Genomic DNA, 26,566 nt, shown 5'->3' with positions numbered 1-26,566 from the left:
GTTAAAATATTTGAAACAGTGCTTAAATTCGTCGCTATCCGCTTGTGCTTTAAAGAGGGCTTGCAAATCCAAACAAATTGTAAAAAATTCTACTCGCGGGGTAGCAATTTTTGTTCGTTATAATCGTGGTCGTTTTAAGAAGTTGAATGTGTGTACAAATGTTAAGAAAAATTCTGTGGAAACACGAAACTGTGTTCGCTATAAACTTAGTTTCTTATAACCGATGGTCGCTATATCCGAATTTTACTGTTTCATTCTTTGATTTAGCTTACTTTTGCATATCAAGCATTAAAAAATCTATAAAAAGTCCATAAGTCCACCGCTATTAACTTTTGCCCCAAAAACAGGCCAAATTACCTGTAGTGCATTGTGCGCATATTTATAAGAAACATAGTTCATAAACTCAGACATAACAAAGCTCAGTTTGAACGTGACATTAGAACTGAATAGCCGTATTTCTTACTAAAACATGTAGTTTATTATGTTATATTTATTGTTTAACTCATTTGTAACTTAATAATCGGATAAATAAAGAATTAAAACAAAATAAAAAACTTCGTTTTTTAATTACCTTAAGCCAAACAATATAAAACCAAAAAGTGAATCTTGTCAGGTCAACTATTCACAACAAAAAATATTAAACTTTTTTACTACTCGGTGCATGAATTGTTGAACAGTAACGACTGACTTTTCGTACTGTTAGTACATAATTTCGAAAATTTGCGAATACTGCACATAGAATAACAAATAACCAACAATGTTCGGTGTGAAAAGTTTTATAATTTGTATTATTTTGATGGGCACTACAAATACAATAGCCTATCGAAATGTAGAGGGTACGTAGATTATTCCTTCAATTATATTCCCATTTTTGAATTTCCTCTTTTCTTTTTTTCAGAGTTTTATTATAACCAAATGCCACCATTATATGACACCGCGGATTACAATAGTTGCCTAAAACAATTATCGGCTTCCTATTGTATGGCTTATGTCGAAATTCAGGAGGATAACAACTCCGAATTGTGGCATAATATTTGGAATTTCACAAATTCTTATCGTTATCATTATCGTCACGATCAGCTGTATCGCGGAATTTGTACAACGCAATGCGAGAATGTGTCTCCTCCAGTGAATCAAAACAAAAGTGACAAACATCTATGGAATGAAAATGTTCGAATGGCAAACAAGCTTCATAAAATTTCCAGAGACCAACAAACCCTAGCGAATAATGAAGATAAACTACATCAATGCATTGCTGAGGAGTTTCGGGAAAAATACAATCTAAGTGTAAAGACTTATGTCACTTACTGTGATAATCCACAAGAGCCAATTGAAAAAGGTAAGAAAATCATATTTTTATACCCTACACCACTATGTGGTAAGGTGTATTATGTGTTAGTGCATTTGTATGTAACATACAAAAGGAAGCGAGATAGACCCATAGTTCCTTCTAGGGATATACATAGAATCACTTTCTGAGTCGATTTATGCATGTCCGTCCGTCCGTTCGCAACATACAGGTCGCATTTGTTGACCGATTTCGCTGAAAATTGGGGAATACCATTTTTTTAGCCGTCGGAAGATCAAGTTCGAAGATGGGCTATATCGGTCCAAGTTTTGGTATAGCCCCCATATAACGGTACCCAATGGCCGCGAAATTGCTCCACTAAAAATTGTCAAGATAGGTCCACGGTTCGGTATAGTCCCCATATAACGGTACCTCCCGATTTAAGGTATTTTAAGGATCTTAGCCGCAGTTGTTGCCCAAACCAGCTGAAATTTTACATTTGAGGTTCCCAATGGCCGCGAAATTGCTCCACGTTTCGGTATAGTCCCCATATAACGATACCTCCCGATTTAAGGTATTTTATGGATCTTAGCCACATTTTTTGCCCAAACTAGCTGAAATTTGATATTTGAGGTTCTCAATGGCCGCGAAATTGCTCCACTAAAATTGTCAAGATAGGTCCACGGTTCGGTATAGTCCCCATATAACGATACCTCCCGATTTAAGGTATTTTAGGGATCTTAGCCACATTTTTTGCTTGAACTAGCTGCAATTTTACATATGTGGTTCCCAGTGGCCACGAAATTTCGCCACTTAAATTGAGCCAAATTATATCGAAATCGGTTCAGATTTGGATATAGCTCCCATATATATGTTCGCCCGATTTCACGTATTTGCTGCAGCAAACACGCTATATACGTCCGATTTTGATGAAATTTGGAATGTTTGACTGAATTCGGTCTAGAAATAAGTGTGCCAAATTATATCGAAATCGGTTCCGATTTGGATATAGCTCCCATATATACTTTCGGCCGATTTCACGTATTTTCGGTACCAAACACGCTATATATTTCCGATTTCGATGAAATTTGGAATGTGTGACCGAATTCAGTCTAGAAATAAATGTGCCAAATTATATCGAAATCGGTTCAGATTTGGATATAGCACCCATATATATTATCGGCCGATTTCGTGTATTTTCAGCTCCAAACACGATATATAAGTCCGATTTCAATGATATTTGGAATGTGTGACTGAATTCGGTCTGGAAATAAATGTGCCAAATTATATCAAAATCGGTTAAGATCTGGATATAGCTCCGATTTATATTTTACATATTCACAGTGGCGTAGGGTATTATATAGTCGGCCCCGCCTGACTTTGATCCTTTCCTTACTGGTTAAGAAATGAGAAAGGCTTTCTTTTATTTCTTTCTTTCTTTCTTTCTTTCTTTCTTTCTTTCTTTCTTTCTTTCTTTCTTTCTTTCTTTCTTTCTTTCTTTCTTTCTTTCTTTCTTTCTTTCTTTCTTTCTTTCTTTCTTTCTTTCTTTCTTTCTTTCTTTTATTTACGCTGACGGATCTGGTCTAGCGGTATTCTATAGATAGAAGACCATACCCTATCTACAGAAGTCCCCTTTAGGAAGTCTTCTATTTATAGAAAGACCCCTTTTATCAGGTCTTCTGTCTATAGAAGACCCCTTTAGGAGTTCGTCTATCCATAGAAACACATATAGGAAGTCTTCTATTTATAGAAAGACCACTTTATGAGGTCTCTTGTCTATGAAAGAAAGGAGGTCTTTTATCCATAGAAACCCTTTTGGGAGGTCTTCTCTCTATGGAATACCACTTTAGGAGGTCTTCTATGTATAGAAGACCCCTTAGTAGATCTTTTATCTATAGAAGACCCTATTAGGAGGTTTTCTATCTATAGAAGACCCCTTTAGGAGGTCTTCAATCTACAGAAGGCCACTTTATGAGGTCTTCTCTCCATAGAAGTCTCCTTTAAGGAGCCTTAAATCTATAGAATACCACTCTAGAAGGTCTTCTATATATATAAGACCCCTTTATGAGGTCTTTTATCTATATAAGACCCCTTTATGAAATCTTCTATCTGTAGAAGACCCCTTTTGACAGGTCTAGTATCTATAGAGAATCCCTTTAGGAGATATTCCCTTTAGAACGTCTTCCATCTATGGACTTCTTTATGAGGTCTTCTATCTATAGAAGACTCCTTTATGAGGTCTTCTATCTATAGAAGATCCCTATATGAGCTTGTCTATCTATAGAAGACCCCTTTTATGAGGTAACCTATCTATATAAGACCCCTTTATTTAGAGGAGCCCTTTAGGAGATATTCTTTCCCTTTAGGAGGACTTCTATGTACAGCAGACCCCTTTAGGAGTTCTTCTATGTATAGAATACCGTTTGGGAACATATGTTCCCGAAACATTCCCGCAGGGACTTCTCTCATATCAATGAGCCCATGCTGATTTATACACTGAAAGAAAAAGCTTCATGATATAAACGAAATCTTACGTTCCATCAATGAAATTTTTCATTGATTTTGAACCAACGTAGAGCTTAATTTGTTCATTAATACGACTTTGTTAATTAATGCAATAAAACTTTTTCATTATTGCAATGAAACTTCTTCGGGTGACGTAGGGGATGAATGATACCAAGCAACGGTCTTGAAGAAGAAACATATGACCGTTGCCCTGCCCATGACAATAAAATCATTCTAGGCGATATTAATGCCAAAATTGGAAAGGAGAATATCTTTGGCCCAACAGTCGGGAAATTCAGTCTCCACAGTGAAACATCTGACAATGGTATGAGGCTGATAGTCTTTGCAGTTGCAAAAAACATGGTAGTTATCAGTACCAGATTTAATCATCTCGATATTTATAAGAGCACCTGGCTGTCTCCAGATCAGAAAACAAGAAATCAAATTGATCATGTTGTAATAGATGGAAGACATTCAACCAGCGTGTTGGATGTACGATCGTTCCGAGGCGCAAACATTGATTCGGACCACTACCTTGTTGCAGCAAAGGTACGTACCCGTCTAAACGTTGCAAATAAAGCACGAACAGACTCAACGCGGAAGTTGGACATCGATAGGCTGCAAACACAACAGATAGCCACAGCATATTCCACTCAACTAGCCCAATAACAGCCCGATAACATAACAATACAGTGGCAAAATATTGCCCACTCCATGCAAACAGTCGCAAAATCCATACTTGGATTCCAGAGACCCCCACAAAGGAATTCATGGTATGACCAGGAGCGTCGTGCTGCTACCGAAGAGAAAAATGCGGCATATAGAGCTAATTTACAATCAGTAGCAACGCGTAGCGCGCGAGAGAGATATCGGGAGAAAAGGAGAGAAGAAAAACGTCTTTTCCGCAAAAAAAGACAGGAGCCAGAATGAAGTCCGAAAATTCTACCAAAGAGTGAAACATCAAACAGATGGCTTTGGCACAGGCACATCCTCCTGTAGAGACCAGCAAGGTAATCTGGTAACAGATAGAGATAGCGTGCTCAGGATATGGAAGGAACATTTCTCCAATCTGCTGGTATCCAATAGTAGCGAAGACGATGATACCACAGATCCAATCCCAGAAGATGGTATAGAATGTATACCGCCCGGCCAAGATGAGGTAAAAACAGCAATCAACCGGCTGAAGAATAATAAAGCAGCAGGAGCCGATGGCTTACCAGCCGAGCTGTTTAAAACCGGAGGCGACGCGCTGATAAGGTGTATGCATCAGCTAGTTAGCACCATCTGGCAGAAAGAACGCGTACCCGACGATTGGAACCTGAGTATCCTATGTCCCGTCCACAAGAAAGGAGATAAGACTCTATGCTCAAACTATAGGGACATAAGTCTTCTCCCTATTGCCTATAAGATAGTGTAAGGGATATTGTGCGAACGAATAAAGCCAATGGTCAACGAAATAATTGGACCATATCAATGTGGCTTTAGACCTGACAAGTCCATCATTGACCAGATATTTACCCTGCGGCAAATCCTAGAGAAGACCCAAGAGATGCAGATCGACACATTTCATCTTTTTGTCGATTATAAAGCAGCATTCGACAGTCTCCTCCGATCAAAGGTATTCCACGCAATGTTTGAATTTGGTATCCCCGCAAAGCTCATTCGGCTTTGTAAGATGACATTAACTGATACTAGGTCCTCAGTTAAAATTGGAAAGAACCTCTCCGAAGAATTTTGTTCCAAAAGAGGTTTCAGACAAGCAGACAGCCTTTCGTGTGATCTTTTCAACATTTTGCTGGAAAAGGTAATACGAGATGCAAATGTCAAAAGAAATGGCACAATTTACACCAATAGCCTATGCTGATGACATAGACATCATGGGACGATCAGTAAAGGAAGTAACTGATACCTTTAGGAAGGTCGAAGCAGAATCTGCGAAAGTGGGTCTGGCGGTAAACGGCGAAAAGACCAAATTGATGGTGTCGACGCGCAAAGCGTCCATAGAGCTCGGACCAACTGTGGAAGTTGGTACCTACAATTTTGAGGTAGTTAAAGACTTCGTCTACCTCGGCACTGCCATAAACACAACAAACAACATCAGTTGTGAAATAAGAAGACGAATTGTATTGGCCAACAGATGCTACTATGGTTTAAGTAAGCAATTTAAAAACAAAGCCACATCCCGTCAAACAAAAATAACACTATACAAACCGCTGATACTACCCGTGCTAATGCATGGCTCCGAAGCATGGGTACTTGCGCAAGCAGATAAGGCAGTGATTGGTGTGTTTGAGAGGAAAATTCTTCGAAATATCTACGGACCAATCTGCGTTAACGGTGAATATCGACGTCGTATGAACCACGAGCTGTATCTGATATACAACGACATCAATATAGTTAAACGTATCGAGACGCAGCGATTGCGTTGGCTAGGCCATATAATAAGAATGAGCGATGATGAACCCGCTAAAAAGACGTATAAATTCGGTGCACGCAGAATTGGCAGGCCAAAGAATAGATGGCGCAAACAAGTGGATGATGAGATGACAAGGCGCGGTATTCCAAAAAGCGAAGCACGAAACAGAGAGAATTGGAGATCTTTTCTTAGTTCGGTCTATGGAACAAATATTCTGTAATGGGCCAGCTAAGTAAGTAAGTACTATAAACTAAAATAATGTCATCAGGGTAAGTCAAAGTTTCCAGATATTGTATGTGAAAATGCGGGGATAGTCTACGGAAAGTGTCCAGTGAATATATATCTGACATACGAGTCCTAACATCCATGATTTTGGCATGGTCCTAAATAGTATAATGGTGGCAGCTACTACTGCTCTGACAAAATTAATAACAAAATAATTTTGTAGAATATTTTGAACTGATACGATCACATTTTAAAGGAGTTTTTAAACGTTTTTGAAAAAAGGGACCAAAATTAATTTTTTCATAAAAAGATACCCCGCATTGTTGTCAGTAATATTGCCAAAGACACTTTATACCTAAAATGCAAGGATTCCAAGGAATCTGATGTCGAATATTTCAAAACCTGTAGAAATGGGCGGAACTTGCCACGCCTAATTAGGTTACTTCTCGACGTAAACTTTCAAAACGCCGATACACGTGTCTTCTTTTTTTCGGTCCTCTTTCATAATCTGGCCAAATTATCTTGTAATTATTTTTTGTATCGTACAGTGTAATTGATTTGTTTTCTTCTAATCCTGCATAGGTTCATCTTATTATATTTCGGTATTCATTTTGATGGGCATTGTCATTCTGAATTTACTTTCTACAATTTATGATGCATACTTGAAATCTACCCCAAGTTACCAATCCAAGAAATCTGCCTGTTATTATGATAAACAACACGAAAATTCTGGTATGTACATACATACATACATATGTAATAATGCAACAATCTGTTGGTATGTTTTGACCATGGTGTAACTAAATAAGGTCAAAGCAATTGTTTTATTTCTGGTTTCTAATAGTTGTACTATTTACAATTTAATTTATTGATGTTGTTGCAGCTCACAAATACCTCTGTTCCTTTTCCATTTATCGCAACTATCGTCGCCTGATTACACCCAATACGAGTCCCATGGGTAAAGATCTACAATTCGTGGATGGTTTTCGCACCCTACTCTCCATTACCATCGTTGTTGAACATTTAATCTGTCCACAATTTATGCCAATGGAAAATCCTGAGTTTTTCGAAAAACTGTACTCCGGCAAGCTTATACTTACACTGATGCATGTTCTGGTATGCATTGAGCTATTCTTTATGCTAAGTGGCCTAATGTTGTATTTGAAGTTTACAAAGGGTGGATATATTACGCCGCAAAGTACCCTCTGGGAGTGTTTTAGGGTTTATGGGCGACTATTGTTCTCAAGATATTTAAGGTAAATTCCAAACAATTCATAACGGATAAAAATTATGATTTCTGGTTGGGATTCGAATGAGTCCGAGAACGGCTGGTGCGAATCTTAACATAATTATTATTGTATTTTTTTGCAGATATATTCCATCTTTATTGCTGCTGATTTTGTTCTCATCAAATATTTTGATATATCTTCAGAATGCTCCATTCTGGAGGTACATAATGGAACCCAATGTTATTTTATGTCGAACTGCGTGGTGGTCAAATCTTCTTATGACAGCTAACTTAAGTTTTAATAATTGTGTAAGTATTTTCAATCATGAATTACAAATTCCAAGGGCTCGGGGAATATCAGCGAATAAAACCATATTACCTCCTAAAGGGGGTTATATAGACAGAAGATATCACAAAAAGTCCTTCTATATAAAGTCCATCAATAGATAGAAGACCTCGTAAAAGGTATTCTGTAGATATATGGCCTCCTAAAGGCCTTTATAGTACGTTTATATATAACCGGATTTAACAAACCCACTGGGTTTCAGATGTTAATTCCTTTGCGTATACGTCAAATAAATTCTCATTAAGAAGGTTAACCCTGCAAAAGGCTATAATATAAACATTGCCTTATCTAGACTAGAGGACCTCATGAATGGTATTTTCTACATAAAAGAGTAATTTGTGGATAGAAAATCTCCTAAAGGGATTTCTATTCAGGGAAGACTTCCTAAAGGGGTCTTCTATACATACTAGACATGCAAATGGGAGGGTATTCATACATAGAAGACCTTCCAAATGGATCTTCTATTGGTGGAAAACGTTCTAAAAGTATATTCTGTAAATAGAAAATCTCCAGAAATGGTCTTCTATAGGCATAAGATCGCCACAAGAGGCCTATGCATAGATTACCTCCTAAAGGGGTATTCTATACATAGAATTCATCCTAAAGAGGAACCCTATGCACAGAGGACCTCCAACAGGGGCTTATGTTCAGCTCGTCTTCTATAGTTAGAAGACCTCCAAAATGGATCTTCTATTGACTGAAAACTTCCTGAAGAGCACGTCTGCAGATAGGAAATCTCATAAAAGGTTTTTCTATATATACAAACCCACCTAAAGGGTTCTACTATACATAGAAGACCACCTAAACGGTTCTCACGGTGCTCTTGAAGCAACTTTAAATGGAAGGTGCTTACACCTTACACAATGTTCATAGATGAGAAAAACCAAAAGAAAACAAAAAAATCGCGGGAGCGCTTTTTAAATAAATTGTTTTAAATAGAATGTTGTAGCTATAACAAGTGAAAAGTCGTTAAGTTCGGCCGGGCCGAACTTTTTTACCCTCCACCATACAATAGTCTTAATTAAAATGGAATAATTAGGGTCCTTTCACAATTTTAGGTTTAACAACTTTTCGACAATGGATAGACACCTACTGCCTCCCACTATTGCTTAAATTACACTGTGAACACAAATGTTGGGGCAGAGATAATTACTTTTGTGGAGATGAAAGCCTTTGGTGTGTTTATATTAAAAACCCCGAAGGACAGATGCGCCGTGAGTCGAACTTCCGCAAGAGACCCGGTAAGCCATCATGAATTAGCATTATATCTTTGATTGTTGTTTTTGTAGAGCACTTAAGCAATAGTGAAAAAAGATATAACGCTAATTCCTGATGGCCCACAGGGTCTCTAACAAAAATTTCATCACGCCATAACGCGGAAGTTTGACTCACGGCGGATCAGTCCTTCGGGGTTCATAATATACTCACCAAAGCCTTTTTTCTCCAAGAGGAATTTTCCGTGCCGCGACTTTCACCTCCATTTTGTTGCACAGTGTTATCTAATCTAATCTAATCTAATCTAATCTAATCTAATCTAATCTAATCTAATCTAATCTAATCTAATCTAATCTAATCTAATCTAATCTAATCTAATCTAATCTAATCTAATCTAATCTAATCTAATCTAATCTAATCTAATCTAATCTAATCTAATCTAATCTAATCTAATCTAATCTAATCTAATCTAATCTAATCTAATCTAATCTAATCTAATCTAATCTAATCTAATCTAATCTAATCTAATCTAATCTAATCTAATCTAATCTAATCTAATCTAATCTAATCTAATCTAATCTAATCTAATCTAATCTAATCTAATCTAATCTAATCTAATCTAATCTAATCTAATCTAATCTAATCTAATCTAATCTAATCTAATCTAATCTAATCTAATCTAATCTAATCTAATCTAATCTAATCTAATCTAATCTAATCTAATCTAATCTAATCTAATCTAATCTAATCTAATCTAATCTAATCTAATCTAATCTAATCTAATCTAATCTAATCTAATCTAATCTAATCTAATCTAATCTAATCTAATCTAATCTAATCTAATCTAATCTAATCTAATCTAATCTAATCTAATCTAATCTAATCTAATCTAATCTAATCTAATCTAATCTAATCTAATCTAATCTAATCTAATCTAATCTAATCTAATCTAATCTAATCTAATCTAATCTAATCTAATCTAATCTAATCTAATCTAATCTAATCTAATCTAATCTAATCTAATCTAATCTAATCTAATCTAATCTAATCTAATCTAATCTAATCTAATCTAATCTAATCTAATCTAATCTAATCTAATCTAATCTAATCTAATCTAATCTAATCTAATCTAATCTAATCTAATCTAATCTAATCTAATCTAATCTAATCTAATCTAATCTAATCTAATCTAATCTAATCTAATCTAATCTAATCTAATCTAATCTAATCTAATCTAATCTAATCTAATCTAATCTAATCTAATCTAATCTAATCTAAAAAATGTGTTCAGCTAGGTCAAAGGTACCACCTACGGAGCTATATCAAAGAGTCAACCTATCTTTAAATTTTTGGCGGAAAAGTTTTATAGCAGCAGGGAACTTCAAGAGTCAAATTGAGGGTAGTTCCATCAAAACAATGTAGACCCTCAAAAATGGACCCATGTTGACGAATTTTAGTGAAGAAATTTCGTGATCACTGAAAATTCCCGAAAATCGGGAGGTACAGTTATATGGGTGGATATACCAAAACAAGGACATATGTATGTATATTGACGATTATTTTTGAATGGACAAACTTGTAGCTAAAATTCTCAAACTACCGATCATTACATCTAGTTCGGTTCAAAATTGCAGCAAAAATTCTAATAATACCGACAATCCGGAGATACCGTTATATGGGGGCTATACCAAAACAAGGACGTAAGTTGACGATGTTTGGTGGAGATGTTTTATGACCACTGAGAACCTCAAATTGCAAATTACAGCTAGTTCGGTTAAAACTTGTAGCTAAAATTCTCAAAATACCGAAAATCGGGAGGTACCGATATATGGGGTCTATACCAAAACATGGACCTATGTTGACGATGTTTCGTGGAGATGTTTCATGACCACTGAGAACCTCAAATGTCAAATTGCAGCTAGTTCGGTAAAAAATTGTAACTAAAATGCTCAAAATACCCAAAATCGGGAGGTGCGGTTATAAGGGGGCCATACCAAAACATGGACCTATGTTGACGATGTTTCGTGGAGATGTTTTATGACCACTGAGAACCTCAAATATCAAATTGCAGATAGTTCGGTAAAAAATTGTAACTAAAATGCTCAAAATACCCAAAATCGGGAGGAGCGGTTATAAGGGGGCCATACCAAAACATGGACCTATGTTGACGATGTTTCGTGGAGATGTTTCATAACCACTGAGAACCTCAAATGTCAAATTGCAGATAGTTCGGCTACAAATTTTGGCTAAAATTCTCAAAATACCGAAAATCGGGAGGTACGGTTATATGGGGGCTATTCCAAAACATTGACCTTTGTTGACGATGTTTGGTGGAGATATTTCATGACCACTGAGAACCTCAAATGGCAAATTACAGCTAGTTCAGTTAAAAATTGTAGCTAAAATTCTCAAAATACCGAAAATCGGGAGGTACCGATATATGGGAGCTATACCAAAACATGGACCTATGTTGACGATGTTTCGTGGAGATATTTCATGACCACTGAGAACCTCAAATGTCAATTTGCAGATAGTTCGGTTAAAAATTGTGGCTAAAATTCTCAAAATACCGAAAATCGGGAGGTACCGATATATGGGGGCTATACCTAAACATGGACCTATGCCCATATCCTTTGAAATATAAGTTTGTTGATCACTAGGAAACCTAAGTGCTAAATTATAGCTAATTCGGTCTGCAAATGTGGCGAAGAACGTCAAAATACCTCAAATCCGGAGGTACCGTTATAAGGGGGCTATACCAAAGAGTGGACCGATATAGCCCATCTTCGAACTTGACCTGTCTATGGTAAAAAGACCCTCGGGTGCAAAATTTCAGTACTCTATCTCAATTATTGCGGACGGTAGAGTGATTACAACAGACGGACAGACGGACATGGCTAGATCGTCTTTGAATTTTATCCTGATCAAGAATATATATACTTTATAGGGTCGCAAATGATTAGTTCGATGTGTTACAAACGGAATGACAAACTTAATATACCCTCCATAATATGGTGGAGGGTATAAAAATGATAATTTCGTAGGTTTTACCGTTATTCAGACATAGAAGTTCAAATTGGGACAATGCATTGACTGTATCGTCTCCTTATAAAAGAAGGTCATGACTGCAATTTCCTAAATTAAACTTATATATGATGTAGGGGATGGAAGATACCAAGGAACGGTCCTGACCGGTTTTAACATGGCAAAGCGTAGGATTTATCTTGGTCCCTCTTTCATCTCAAGTGGACACTGACCTCCCCGTGGTGTTACCTGGGGAACTGCCTTTAACACCCGTTAAAGATAGTGAGCTAACATGAGCCGCGCATTCATCCACAAGAACGTTAAAAAACTTGGGTTTGGGCGTCGGGTTAGTAACCCTCCCCTAGAAAAAACAGCCTACTATGGAAAAACGAAAGAAAAGAACAACAAACCCCTCTAAAGTTGACGAACGCCGCAAACGTTTTAAGGACCATAATCTGCAAATCTGCACCTGGAATGTTCACACTCTTTATAGAGAAGGTGCAGTCTTCGCATTGGCAGACGTACTTGAAAAGTACAAGGCCGGCATTACTGCCATACAGGAAATACGATGGAATGGGAAAGGCGTCACAACAACACCTAAAGGTGACGCACTGTATTATAGCTGCCATGACATAAAGCATGAGTTTGGTTGCGGATTTGTAGTTGGTCGGAGGTTAAAACACCTGGTCTCCAGCTTCACCCAAGTGAATGAAAGACATGCTGCAATTCGGATAAAAGCTAAATTCTTCAACATCAGCTTTATTTGCGCTCATGCTCCCACTGAAGAAAAGGACGAACAGGCCAAATATATATTTTACGAGCGCTTAGAAGAAACATATGACCGTTGCCCTACCCATGGCATTAAAATTATTCTAGGCGATTTTAATACCAAAATTGGAAAGGAGAATATCTTTGGCCCAACAGTCGGGAAATTCAGTCTCCACAGTGAAACATCTGACAATGGTATGAGGCTGATAGACTTTGCAGCTGCAAAAAACATGGTAGTTAGCAGTACCAGATTTAATCATCTCGATATTTATAAGGGCACCTGGCTGTCGCCAGATCAAAGAACAAGAAATCAAATTGATCACGTTGTGATAGATGGAAGACATTCATCGAGCGTGTTGGATGTACGATCGTTCCGAGGCGCAAACATTAATTCGGACCACTACCTTGTTGCAGCAAAGGTACGTACCCGTCTAAACGTTGCAAATAAAGCACGAACAGACACAACGCGGAAGTTAGACATCGATAGGCTGCAAACACAACAGATAGCCACAGCATATTCCACTCAACTAGCCCAATTGCTTAATGAGAGCACTCCTTATCGATATATATAAAAGAGTAGTGAGGTGAGTGACTGACTGACTGATTGACTGATTCATCAACGCCCAGACGAAACGGCTGAAGCTAGAAACTTGAAATTTTTAGTGTGGGTTGCTGTTGGTGTGTAGGGGTGAGATAAGGCTGAATTTTTCGAAATTCGAACTGGATGGGTACGAAAAGTACCAAAAGGTACTAAATATGGTACCCTTTGTATTACGCGAACGCGTAGAGCTAGAACTTTGGAACTGAAATGTGGAATGAGGGTAGCTGATGGAAAGTTAGAAAGATGTACCAAAGGGTTTTTGGAAATTCGAACTACAAGGGCACGAAAAGTACTAAATGGTACTAAATTTAGTACAATTTGTATTTGTGTGAACGAATAGAGCTGGAATCCTGAAATTTAAAATTAGGGTCAATTGTGGAGAATAACAAAGAAAGGTTTTTGGAAATTCAAACTATAAGTGCACGAATAGTACTAAATGGTACTAAATTTAGTACAATTTGGATTTGGGTGAACGGATAGAGCTGGAATACAAACATTTGGAATGAGGGTCACTAATGAAGAGTAACAATGAAAGGTTTTTAGAAATTCGAACTATAAGGGTACGAAATGTACTAAATGGTACTAAATTTAGTACAATTTGGATTTGGGTGAATGGATAGAGCTGGAATACAAACATTTGGAATGAGGATCACTGATGAAGAGTAACAATAAAAGGTTTTTGTAAATTCGAACTATAAGGGTACGAAAAGTACTAAATGGTACTAAATTTAGCACAATTTTGATTTGGGTGAACGGATTGAGCTGGAATACAAACATTTGGAATGAGGATCACTGATGAAGAGTAACAATGAAAGGTTTTTGTAAATTCGAACTATAAGGGTACGAAAAGTACTAAATGGTACTAAATTTAGTACAATTTGGATTTGTGTGAACGAATAGAGCTGGAATCCTGAAATTTAAAATTAGGGTCAATTGTGGAAAATAACAAAGAAAGGTTTTTGGAAATTCAAACTATACGTGCACGAATAGTACTAAATGGTACTAAATTTAGTACAATTTGAATTTGGGTGAACGGATAGAGCTGGAATACAAACATTTGGAATGAGGGTCACTAATGAAGAGTAACAATGAAAGGTTTTTGGAAATTCGAACTATAAGGGTACGAAATGTACTAAATGGTACTAAATTTAGTACAATTTGGATTTGGGTGAATGGATTGAGCTGGAATACAAACATTTGGAATGAGGATCACTGATGAAGAGTAACAATGAAAGGTTTTTGTAAATTCGAACTATAAGGGTACGAAAAGTACTAAATGGTACTAAATTTAGTACAATTTGGATTTGGGTGAATGGATAGAGCTGGTGGAGAGTAACAAAGAAAGGTTTTTGGAAATTCGAACTATAAGTGCACGAAAAGTTCTAATTGGTACTAAATTTAGTACAATTTGGATTTGGGTGAACGGATAGAGCTGGAATCCTGAAATTTGGAATGAGAATCACTGATGAAGAGTAAAAATGAAAGGTTTCTGGAATTCGAACTATAAGAGTACGAAAAGTACTAAATTGTACTAAATTTAGTACAGTTTGGATTTGGGTGAACAGATAGAGCTGGAATCCTGAAATTTGGAATGAAGGTCACTGATGGAGAGTAAAAAAAAGAAAGGTTTTTGGAAATTCGAATTAAAAGTATACGAAAAGTACTAAATATAGTACAATTTGGATATGGGTTAACGAATAGGGCCAGAATCCTGAAATTTGGATTGGGGGTCACTGATGAAGAGTAAGAAAGATGTACCAAAGGTCGAAAAGTCCTAAATAGTAGTGAGTTTAGTATGATTTAGATTTGCATTTGAAGAACTGGAATCCTGAAATTTGGAATTAAGATTACTGTTGGAATATAGAATTGAGATATGGAGTTAGCTTTGGAAAATCGTACTAATGTGCACGAAGCAGTACTAAATGGTACGGAATTCGCTACAATTTTTATTTCCGTGAGTGTAGGATTGAGGTAGTTTTGGAAATTCGTACTTATGGAAAAGTGCTAAATGGAACTACATTGGCTATAAATTGGGTTTAGGTGAACGGATAGAGCTGAGATATGAAAGTACATTTTGGAAAATCGTGTACCAAAAGTGCTAAATGGTACCTTTTGGTATTTGCTATATGGTATAGAATTTTGTACAATTTGTGATTTTGTAAAGGGTAGAACTAGAATTGTGAAATTCGGTATTAGATTAGCAATTGGTGTTTAGAGTGGAGGTAGGGAGGAGGTTTTGAACATTCGTACTTATTTATACAAAAAGTACTAAATAGTACTCTTATGGGTTTCAGGGCAACATATAAAGCTGGAGAAGTGAATTGGGATTAGGATATAAGGAAGTAATTTTTTAAACGTTACCTATGTATACGAAGAGATGGGTAACATGTTGGTACCAAAACCATTTTGGTATTGTGTAAGCGGTTAAGGTACTAAAGCTGGGATTATATAATTTGGAAATGCGCTATTTGTACAAAAAGATTACTTAAAAATTTGAGACAAAGTTCTGAGTTTGAAAAATTGTACTGAATATTGTTCCATTGATTTGATGTTAACGCCAAGGCGTTTCTAAATAATGTACTGAAATTAAGTAGTCAAACGTGGAGTATCTTTTCAAAAATGTTTTTTGTTCTGACCGCTTTGGTATGTTAATTTGAAAACGTGGTCCAATGCGACAATTTTGTTAACTGTTTTGTTTACCCCCTGATAATAAAAAAACCTAAATTGAAATGCCTCTAAACTAATTTTCCGTTATATACGGTTGACATACCCGTGCACATTAAGTACAATTTTACTATCTTTCAAGTAAATAAATTATGAAATATATTTAAATAAAATTGTTGTTAACCTGTAAAAATAATTTGTAGTTCCCTGAAGATGATTGGAGAGTCCAATCGAAATATTGGAAAATAAAGCTTCAAAATCAGAAAATTGGATTTTTATTTATGAAAAGCCTACAGCCAAACAATACTCAACAACAAACAACAGGCAAACAATACTCTCATCAGTACAATTTTTTTGTAAAAAAAGTTTTTCTAACCTTTCATGCCACAAATTCCGATTTTCGGTTGGAAAATGTGCAGAATATCTTCAAAATACTCTAAATCTTCAAAATATCTCTTCTAATAAACGTGGATTGAAGTGGACATTTTTTAAATTAAACTGTTATATCCTCTGAGTATTCAAGGTCCAAATTTAAAGAGAATTGGACAATATAGATTTGTTGTTCCGTACCGTTATATGGGGATATACGAAAACGTGGATTTTTATGACCGTTTTGAATGCCGAAAATTTAACGGAAGCTAGAACCTTGCATTGTAAATGTGCGTGATTGTTGTTGTGAAGGGGTGAGATAAAGTTTAGTGTCTGGAAATTCGCACTGGAAGGGAATGCTGTGTTAATGAAGGGTTAAAGCCAAATCTGAATTTTGCAATATGCACATAGGTTTCAATCAGGAAATTTTTGGCCAAAACCCTATTTTTGAAGATTCGAAATTTTAATTTTTTTTTGCACAGAATAATAAAAAACACATCAAGTCATCTGAAAATAATTAGTTTTTGTAAATACCGATAGATGCTGTTAGTTGGAGCAGTGTGAAAGTCGGCACTTAATTGTAAAAAAAAAAAAAAAAAAAAAAATGGTGTAAAATAGACTTTTTTGTTGTGTTGTGTCGCTGCATAAATATAGAGAAGTGAGACCAAAGTTATAATGAACCGGGAAGCTGGTGGTAGTACTTTCATAATATTAAAAAAAGAACTACAAATTTTGTAAAATTAGAGTAGTAAAATCCCTGTTTGTATGTATATTAAAAATTATTTTTTACAAATATTTTTAAAATATATTTAAACTTTTAAAAAAATGTCCAAGTTTGTCCACCTCCAAATTGATTTTGGAAGATAGCTGAGGGTCTTAACTAATAAATTGAGAAATAAATTCTTGCTCAAATTTGCTATAGTTAAAATAAAGTGGATTTTTCTATTTTAAGGTAGGAGAATTTTTTGTAAATACCTGTTGTGACTGTACGTAGTATCCAATTGAAATTGAACGATAATACACGCATCTATCAACCGATTTTTCTTAAAATTCATATTTATGAGTTTCAGAGTGTCGACAAAAAGTATGTGTAAGTTTTTTGAAAATAGGTCAATTTTTTGTCATAGCCTCCACATGTAAGTACCGTCCAATTTTAGATATTTTGTGAATTTTAGCGACACTTTATGACCGATTCGGCTGAAATTTGGTATTACGACCTCTTGGAAGATATGAATCCTTCGTACCAAAAATTATAAACATAGGTCAATGTTTTGGTTTAGACCCCACACAACGGGACCACCCTGTTCAACAAATTTGGGCTGTTTTTGGTCATTTTGGTTGATAAAACATAATAATTGCTGTTTGTACACATTTAATATAAATAATAATTAATTTCAATACAAAGTGGACGTTGAAATAGTTTTGGCCAGAAAATTTCGATTTGAGACCATTGTGATATGATACGTAGTTTTGGAAACTCGAAATAAAAAATATGGTAGTTGTGTAGGGATGCGATACGGCAGTTTTTTTTTAGTAAATTCTGACTACAATCGAAAAAAATATTGGTAATAAAAATAGGTCTAAGTACAACAGAATCTCCAGTATTCACCAATCCCGTATTAAAAAATTTTTATATATATTTTGTTCCTTTCCGCATACGAAGTAGCGGGCATTTGCTAGTCCCTATAATATAACAACACAATGGCAAAATATTGCCCACTCCATGCAAACAGCAGCAAAATCCATACTTTGATACCAGAGACCTCCACCAAGGAATCCATGCTATGATCAGGAGTGTCGTGCTGCCACCGAAGAGAAATATGCGGCACATAGGGCTACTTTACAATCCATAGCAACGCGTAGCGCACGAGAGAGATACAGGGAGAAAACGAGAGAGGAGAAACGTCTTTTTCGCAGGAAAAAGAGAGAGTTGGAAAAGAGGGAGTGTGAAAAAATCGAGATGTACAGGAGCCAGAATGAAGTCGGAAAATTCTAGCAAAGAGTGAAGCATCAAACTGATGACTTTGGTACAGGCACCTCCTCCTGTAGAGACCAGCAAGATAATTTGGTAACTGATACAGATAGTGTGCTCAGGATATGGAAAGAGCATTTTTCAAACCTGTTGGTATCCAGCGAAGACGACGAAGATACCACAGATCCAATCCCAGAAGTTGGTATTGAATGTATACCGCCCAGCCAAGATGAGGTAAAGACAGCAATAAACCGGCTGGAGAATAATAAGGCAGCGGGAGCCGGTGGCTTACCAGCCGAGCTGTTCAAAACCGGAGGCGACACGCTGATAAGGTGTATGCATCAGCTGGTTAGCTCCATTTGGAAGGAAGAACGCGAACCCGACGATTGGAACCTGAGTATCCTGTGCCCCGTCCATAAGAAAGGAGATAACACTGTATGCTCTAACTATAGGGGCATAAGTCTACTCCCGATTTCCTATAAGATCGTGTCAGGGATATTGTGCGAACGACTAAAGCCTATGGTCAACGAGATAATTGGGTCATACCAATGCGGCTTTAGACCTGGCAAGTCCACCATTGACCAGATATTTACCCTGCGGCAAATCCTGGAAAAGACCCAAGAGATGCAGATCGACACCTACCACCTTTATGTCGATTATAAAGCAGCCTACGACAACCCACTACGTTCAAAGGTATTCCAGGTCATGTCTGAATTTTGTATCCCCGCAAAGCTCATTCGGCTTTGTAAAATGACATTAACTGACACGAGATCCTCAGTTAAAATAGGAAAGAACCTCTCCAAAGAGTTTTGTACCAAAAGAGGTTTCAGACAAGGAGACAGCCTTTCGTGTGATCTTTTCAACATCCTACTAGAAAAGGTTATACGAGAGGCAAGCGTCAAAAGAAGTGGTACACTCTACACCAATAGCCACATGTTTCTTGCTTATGCAGATGATATAGACATCATGGGGACGATCAGTAAAAGAAGTAACCGATACCTTTATTAAGGTCGAAGGAGAATCTGCTAAAGTGGGTCTGGCGGTAAACGGCGGGAAGACTAAGTTGATGGTGTCGACGCGCAATGCGTCCATACAGATCGGGCCAACTGTTGACGTTGGTTCCTATCATTTTGAGGTAGTAAAAGACTTCGTCTACCTCGGCACCTCCGTAAACACAACAAACGACATCAGTTGTGATATAAAACAAGTACAAAGAGTATCAGTCGGCTTTGCCGACAGAGATATACCCTCAGCCTATGTGAATTGAAATATTAATCTACGGACAGATCGAATATATGTATTTCGGGTCTTTTCCGAATATTGTGGCCATTTTGTACCTTTGAACTTGCCGACGATAATGTGGATTAGGATTAAAGTTTTGCGGAGGGGCTACTTAAAGGAATAGACGACATATGAAGTGGATGTGATTTTGAGAGTCATATCTTTTTGATATGTATTTGGCACACTAGCCATTTCAGTGGGTCATCTTATAACTTTTGGACCAGTATGCCAGGAAGCATTTACTTGTCCACGGAAAACATAAAATGACTGTAAACAGCAGGACCACAATGAACAGCATCGGCATTCATTCCAAAGCATCTTCGAAGAGACCCTAAACTGCATATCGACACGAATGTTGTCCAGATGAAACTTGCACCGTCGTATAGGGGGCGGTGAATACAAGTTGCTACAACAAAAATCAAACCGATTCGTGAACAGGTCCTAAACTGAACTTTTCCCAAATTTTGTGTGGGAGGTACCCGAAGGAGTGGACCGATAGAGTCCATATTGAAACCTTATCTAACCCTGTTAGAAAATTTACGATATACAAAGTATGGACCAAATCGGTTACTCCCTTCAAGAGTTATCGTGCGCACAAATTTTCCGAAAATTTTCGAACTTTTGTGGGGGAGGTACCTGAAGGAGTGGACCGATATCGCCCATCTTCGAACTTAAACTAAGTTTGGACAAAATATTAAGAAGGCCAAATTTTGGACCGAATCGATTAATCCGTTCGAGAGTGATCGTGCGCTCCAGCCAGCAGGACAGACAGACAGACGGACGGACATGGCTAGATCGACTCCAAATTGTCTGAAACACATTTCGTCCGAACATACTTGGGGTCTAAAACTATTATTTCGATGAGGCACATTTTCATCGTATCAAAGTGTATATACCCTCCTTAGCCTAAAGGCTGAGGGTATAAAGAAGAATTGTATTGACCAACAGATGCAACTTTGGCTTAAGTAAGTACTTTAAAAAGCAAAGACACAACTCGTCAAACAAAAATAACGCTTTACAAAACACTGATACTACCCGTGCTGATGTATGGCTCCGAAGCCTGGGTACTTGCGCAAGCAGACATGGCAGTGCTTGGTGTGTTTGAGAGAAAAATTCTTCGAAAGATCTACGAACGAATCTACATTGACGATGAATATCGACGTCGCATGAACCACGAGCTGTATCTGCTGTACAACGACATCAATATAGTTAAACGTATCGAGATGCAGCGGTTGCGTTGGCTAGGCCATATCATAAGAATGGGCGAAGATGAACCCGCTAAAGAGACGTATAAATACGAACCGCTTGGCGGTGCATGCAGAATTGGCAGGCCAAAGAATAGATGGCGCAAACAAGTGGATGAAGAGACGACAAGGCGCGGTATTCCAGAAAGAGAAGCAATAGACAGAACGAAATGGAGATCTTTTCTTAGTTCGGCCTATAGAACAAATCGCTCATTTACTCAAAGAGTGGCATAACTCAAAAAATGTGTTTTCTGAGTTAGCAATTTCTATTTTTTCTGCGACTTCTCCTTTATCTTGTGTCAAATTTTCATGCTGATATCTCTAAAACTTGACGAGTTACAGCTCATTTACTACGAGTTTCCAATAATTCAACACACAAGTTTTTCGAGGTTATGAAGCACTAAAACACTTCAAATCATGATTGATCTTGCTCAGAAATTCAGCACTGATATCTATCTAGCTGTATGCAAAATATGGTCCAAGTAGTGATTTTAGTTTTTATACCCTCCACCATAGTATGGAGGGTATATTAAGTTTGTCATTCCGTTTGTAACACATCGAACTAATCATTTGCGACCCTATAAAGTATATATATTCTTGATCAGGATAAAATTCTAAGGCGATCTAGCCATGTCCGTCTGTCCGTCTGTTGTAATCACTCTAGCGTCCGCAATAATTGAGATAGAGTGCTGAAATTTAGCACCCGAGGGTCTTTTTTCCATAGGCAGGTCAAGTTCGAAGATGGGCTATATCGGTCCACCCTTTGGTATAGCCCCCATATAACGGTACCTCGGATTTTAGGTATTTTGACGTTCTTCGCCACATTTGCAGACCGAATTAGCTATAATTTGGCACTTAGGGTTCCTAGTGATCAAAAAACTTATATCCCAAAGGCTATGGGCATAGGCCCATGTTTTGGTATAGCCCCCATATATCGGTACCTCCCGATTTTCGGTATTTTGAGAATTTTAGCCACAATTTTTAACCGAACTAGCTGTAATTTGCCATTTGAGGTTCTCAGTGGTCGCATAATATCTCCACCAAACATCGTCAACATAGGTCCATGTTTTGGTATAGCCCCCATATAATGGTACCTCCCGATTTTCGGTATTTTGAGAATTTTAGCCACAATTTGTGACCGAACTATCTGCAATTTGACATTTGAGGTTCTCAGTGGTCATGAAACATCTCCACCAAACATCGTCAACATAGGTCCATGTTTTGGTATGGCCCCCTTATAACCGTACCTCCCGATTTTCGGTATTTTGAGAATTTTAGTTACAATTTTTAACCGAATTAGCTGTAATTTGACATTTGAGGTTCTCAGTGGTCGCATAATATAATATATAATAATCGTCAACATAGGTCCATGTTTTGGTATAGCCCCCATATATCGGTACCTCCCGATTTTCGGTATTTTGAGAATTTTAGCTACATTTTTTAACCGAACTAGCTGTAATTTGCCATTTAAGGTTCTCAGTGGTCATGAAACATCTCCACCAAACATCGTCAACATAGGTCCATATTTTGGTATAGCCCCCATATAACCGTACCTCCCGATTTTCGGTATTTTGAGAATTTTAGCTGCAATTTTTGACATTTGACATTTGAAGTTCTCAGTGGTCATAAAACATCTCAAAAAGAACATCGTCCACATAGGTCCATGTTTTGGTATAGCCCCCATATAACGGTATCTTCCAATGTTCGGTATTTTGAGAATTTTAGCTGCAATTTTTAACCGAACTAGCTGTAATGATCGGTATTTTGAGAATTTTAGCTACAATTTTGTCTATTCAAAAATAATCGTCAATATAGATCCATGTTTTGGAATATCCACCATATAACAGTAAATCCCGATTTTCGGTATTTTGAGAATTTTAGCTGCAATTTTTAACCGAACTAGCTGTAATTTGACATTTAAAGTTCTCAGTGGTCATAAAACATCTCAAAAGGAACATCGTCCACATAGGTCCATGTTTTGGTATAGCCCCCATATAACGGTATCTCCCGATTTTCGGTATTTTGAGAACTTTAGCTGCAATTTTTAACCGTACTAGCTGTAATGATCGGTATTTTGAGAATTTTAGCTACAATTTTGTCTATTCAAAAATAATCGTCAATATAGAGCCATGTTTTGGTATATCCACCCATATAACTGTACCTCCCGATTTTCGGGAATTTTCAGTGGTCACGAAATTTCTTCACTAAAATTCGTCAACATGGGTCCATTTTTGAGGGTCTACATTGTTTTGATGAAACTACCCTCAATTTGACTCTTGGAGTTCCCTGCAGCTTTAAAACTTTTCCGCCAATAAATTTAAAGAAGGTTGACTCTTTGATATAGCCCCGTTGGTGGTACCTTTCACCTAGATGAACACATTTTTTTAGATTAGATTAGATAACACTGTGCAACAAAATGGAGGTGAAAGTCTGGGGCACGGAAAATTCCTCTTGGGGAAAAAAGACCTTGGTGAGTATATTATGAACCCCGAAGGGCAGATGCGCCATGAGTCGAACTTCCGCGTTATGGCGTGATGAAATTTTTGTTAGAGACCCTGTGGGCCATCAGGAATTAGCGTTCACTGTTCCGTAAGTGCTCTACAAAAACAACAAACAAAGATATAATGCTAATTTATGATGGCTTACAGGGTCTCTTGCAAAAACTTCATCACCCCATAACGCGGAAGTTCGACTCAGGCGCATCTGTCCTTCGGGGTTTTTCTGTCACCAAGGGCTTTCAACTCCAAAGGAAATATCTCTGCCCCAACATTTGTGTTCACAGTGTAATTTAATCAATAGTGGGAGGCAGTAGGATTCCGTCCATTGTCGAAAAGTTGTTTCACCTTAAATTGTGAAAGGACCCTAATTATTCCATTTTATTTAAGACTATCTTATGGTGGAGGGTATAAAAAGTTCGGCCCGGCCGAACTTAACGACTTTTTACTTGTTGTGTAATAATCTTTTTAAGTTGGGAAGTCAAATTTCAATCGCCAACTTAAAACGAGTTTTTCTCGAAACTCGATTTTTTGAGATGTGTCACTCTTTGAGTAAATGAGCGAAATGTTCTGTAATGGGCCAGCTAAGTAAGTATAAAGACACCCTTACGATCGTCTCTAAAGCATCCTTTAGGCCAGCCACTGTTTGCTCTAGGGAATCAACCTCCTCATTATATACGTCTGATACCCATTACTAAATTACTTCTTCTTCACTTGTTTACTTCTAGTGTTGGATCCATACTTGGTATATAGCAGCTGATTTCCAGCTATATGCAATATTTCTTGCCGTACTCATCCTATGTGCCAAGTAGGTTCAAAATGTAATCCTGTTGATTTTTTAATTAATCTCGTACGCTGTTCTTTTAGATATCCCCAACATAAAATATCAATATATGCCGGTATTGGAACTGTCGGAGCGCTTCTACCAAGTATAGTCAGTTATATCCTGAATCTGGATTCTACAAGTGTCGTTATAACTGAGTAAGTTGTACTATAATTATGTCTGAAAATGTTACTACTCTCAACTTATGACATCCAAGTCTTCGTTTAATCTCAGATAAATATTAAATAAAGAATTTTTATTTAAAATAAAGAATTTTTATTTAAATACTGTTTTCCAATCGGATGCTATGAGGTTCAGATTTGTTTCGTTCTTCATTTTCAATCCTTTCATGTGAAGTATTCAAACAGTTAGATTATTGTCAATTCTATGTTTTTTTTTTTTTTTTTTTTTTTTTTTGCAGAAATTATCGTCATATTTATTTGAAAGATCTTAAAACCACTAAACATCTTTATGCCAGTCCCTATTCTAATTTGAGTGGCTCCTTTTTTGGCCTAATCTGTGGCGAAATCTATATGAAATATTTAAGAAATGAACGTTATAAGCAGATAGTTGGAAATCGTATTAAGTTTTTCATACCATTTGGATGGTTGATTATTTTGGCTATTTGGTATTTGGGTTCAAGTCTTGTATTGAAGGAAGCATCGATATGGACTGCCTTGTATGCAATACCTCATAAACCCATATCGTTGGCAATTGTGGCCACAATTGTTATCGTATACAACATGTGTTGTGGTGGTGGTAAGTAAAAATTTATTTTTATATATGAAAACTGAAACAATAAAAATCATTCATGACTTTGTATTGAGCAAAACTGTTTTCCGAGATTCTTTTTGTAATCTAATATGTCTTCTGGTTTACGGTAATAAAATATTTTCTTTCAGGATTTCTCAGCTGGCCTATATTTCGCCCCTTGGCAAGAATATCATATCAGGTCTATCTGTGGCATTTCCCCATACTATTTTCAATACTTACCAGCTCTCATAAACCCCTAAAGATTTCCATAATGTTTCTGGTAAGTCCAAAAATATTTGTGTTTTAAACTGAAAAAAAAATATTAGAAAACAGTCACCGATATTTCTCCAAAAATATGTTGTCTAAACGTAGAGAATTTATTAATTTTCTGCTTTTCGATTTCTTATGCACATTTTTTAAAGGCTAAATTACTACTGAAGACTTACTTCTTGGCGGCCATGGCATCATTTTTCATAGCCATTATGGTGGAATATCCAATAGCTGAATTATTGAGCGTATTCGAGCTGAAAAGTAAGTGAGACAAGGTTTTTATTAGCGAAAATTAAATGTTCTTTCATACTTTCAGAAAAATCAAAATTGGAGAAAAAGACAAGCTAGCCTATCCTTAGCGTGTAAATAAATAATATAAACATTCCAAAATAAATGATTTTTACAGTGTTTTTTTTTTAATTAAATAGTGTAAAATTAAACAAGTAAAAAGTCGTTAAGTTCGACCGGGCCGAACTTTTTATACCCTCCACCATAAAATAGTCTTAATTAAAATGGAATAATTAGGGTCCTTTCACAATTTTAGGTGAAACAGCTTTTCGACAATGGATAGACTCCTACTGCCTCCCAATATTGCTTAAATTACACTGTGAACACAAATGTTGGGGCAGAGATAAAACCCCGAAGGACAGATGCGCCGTGAGTCGAACTTCCGCGTTATGGCGTGATGAAGTTTTTGCAAGAGACCCTGTAAGCCATCATGAATTAGCATTATATCTTTGTTTGTTGTTTTTGTAGATCACTTAAGTAACCGTGAACAAAGATATAACGCTAATTCTGATGGCCCACAGGGTCTCTAACAAAAATTTCATCACGCCATAATGCGGAAGTTCGACTCACGGCGGATCTGTCATATGGGTGGATATACCAAAACATGGACATATGTATATTGACGATTATTTTTGAATAGACAAAATTGTAGCTAAAATTCTCAAAATACCGATCATTACATCTAGTTCGGTTAAAAATTGCAGCAAAAATTCTCAAAATACCGAAAATCGGGAGATACCGTTATATGGGGGCTATACCAAAACATGGACCTATGTTGACGATGTTTCATT

General features: G+C 36.8%; 1 protein-coding gene across 1 annotated transcript; it reads left to right on the top strand.

The window, feature by feature from the left end:
• Positions 1-757: 757 nt before the first annotated feature.
• LOC141406270 (nose resistant to fluoxetine protein 6-like) lies at positions 758-25,835 on the top strand. The gene is made up of 10 exons (XM_073991508.1): positions 758-836; positions 899-1,339; positions 7,318-7,690; positions 7,806-7,971; positions 24,370-24,449; positions 24,509-24,622; positions 24,886-25,223; positions 25,367-25,515; positions 25,640-25,748; positions 25,804-25,835. The coding sequence occupies exons 1-10, from the start codon at positions 758-760 to the stop codon at positions 25,833-25,835; spliced, it is 1,881 nt and encodes a 626-aa protein (XP_073847609.1).
• Positions 25,836-26,566: the final 731 nt, after the last annotated feature.

The sequence above is a fragment of the Musca autumnalis genome, unplaced genomic scaffold, assembly GCF_047663935.1.
Source record: "Musca autumnalis isolate F117 unplaced genomic scaffold, ASM4766393v1 scaffold_5, whole genome shotgun sequence".
Taxonomy (NCBI): domain Eukaryota; kingdom Metazoa; phylum Arthropoda; class Insecta; order Diptera; family Muscidae; genus Musca; species Musca autumnalis.
The sequence above is the reverse complement of the archived record's forward strand: the minus strand, read 5'-3'. Positions and strand labels throughout refer to the sequence as shown.

Excerpts from the sequence above, each read along its gene's own strand:
- LOC141406270 (XM_073991508.1), top strand. The coding sequence starts at position 758 with ATGTTCGGTGTGAAAAGTTTTATAATTTGTATTATTTTGATGGGCACT. Across the intron at positions 7,972-24,369 it reads ACTTAAGTTTTAATAATTGT|TGTTGGATCCATACTTGGTA; the intron begins GTAAGTATTTTC and ends GTTTACTTCTAG. Across the intron at positions 24,450-24,508 it reads GTACTCATCCTATGTGCCAA|ATATCCCCAACATAAAATAT; the intron begins GTAGGTTCAAAA and ends CTGTTCTTTTAG.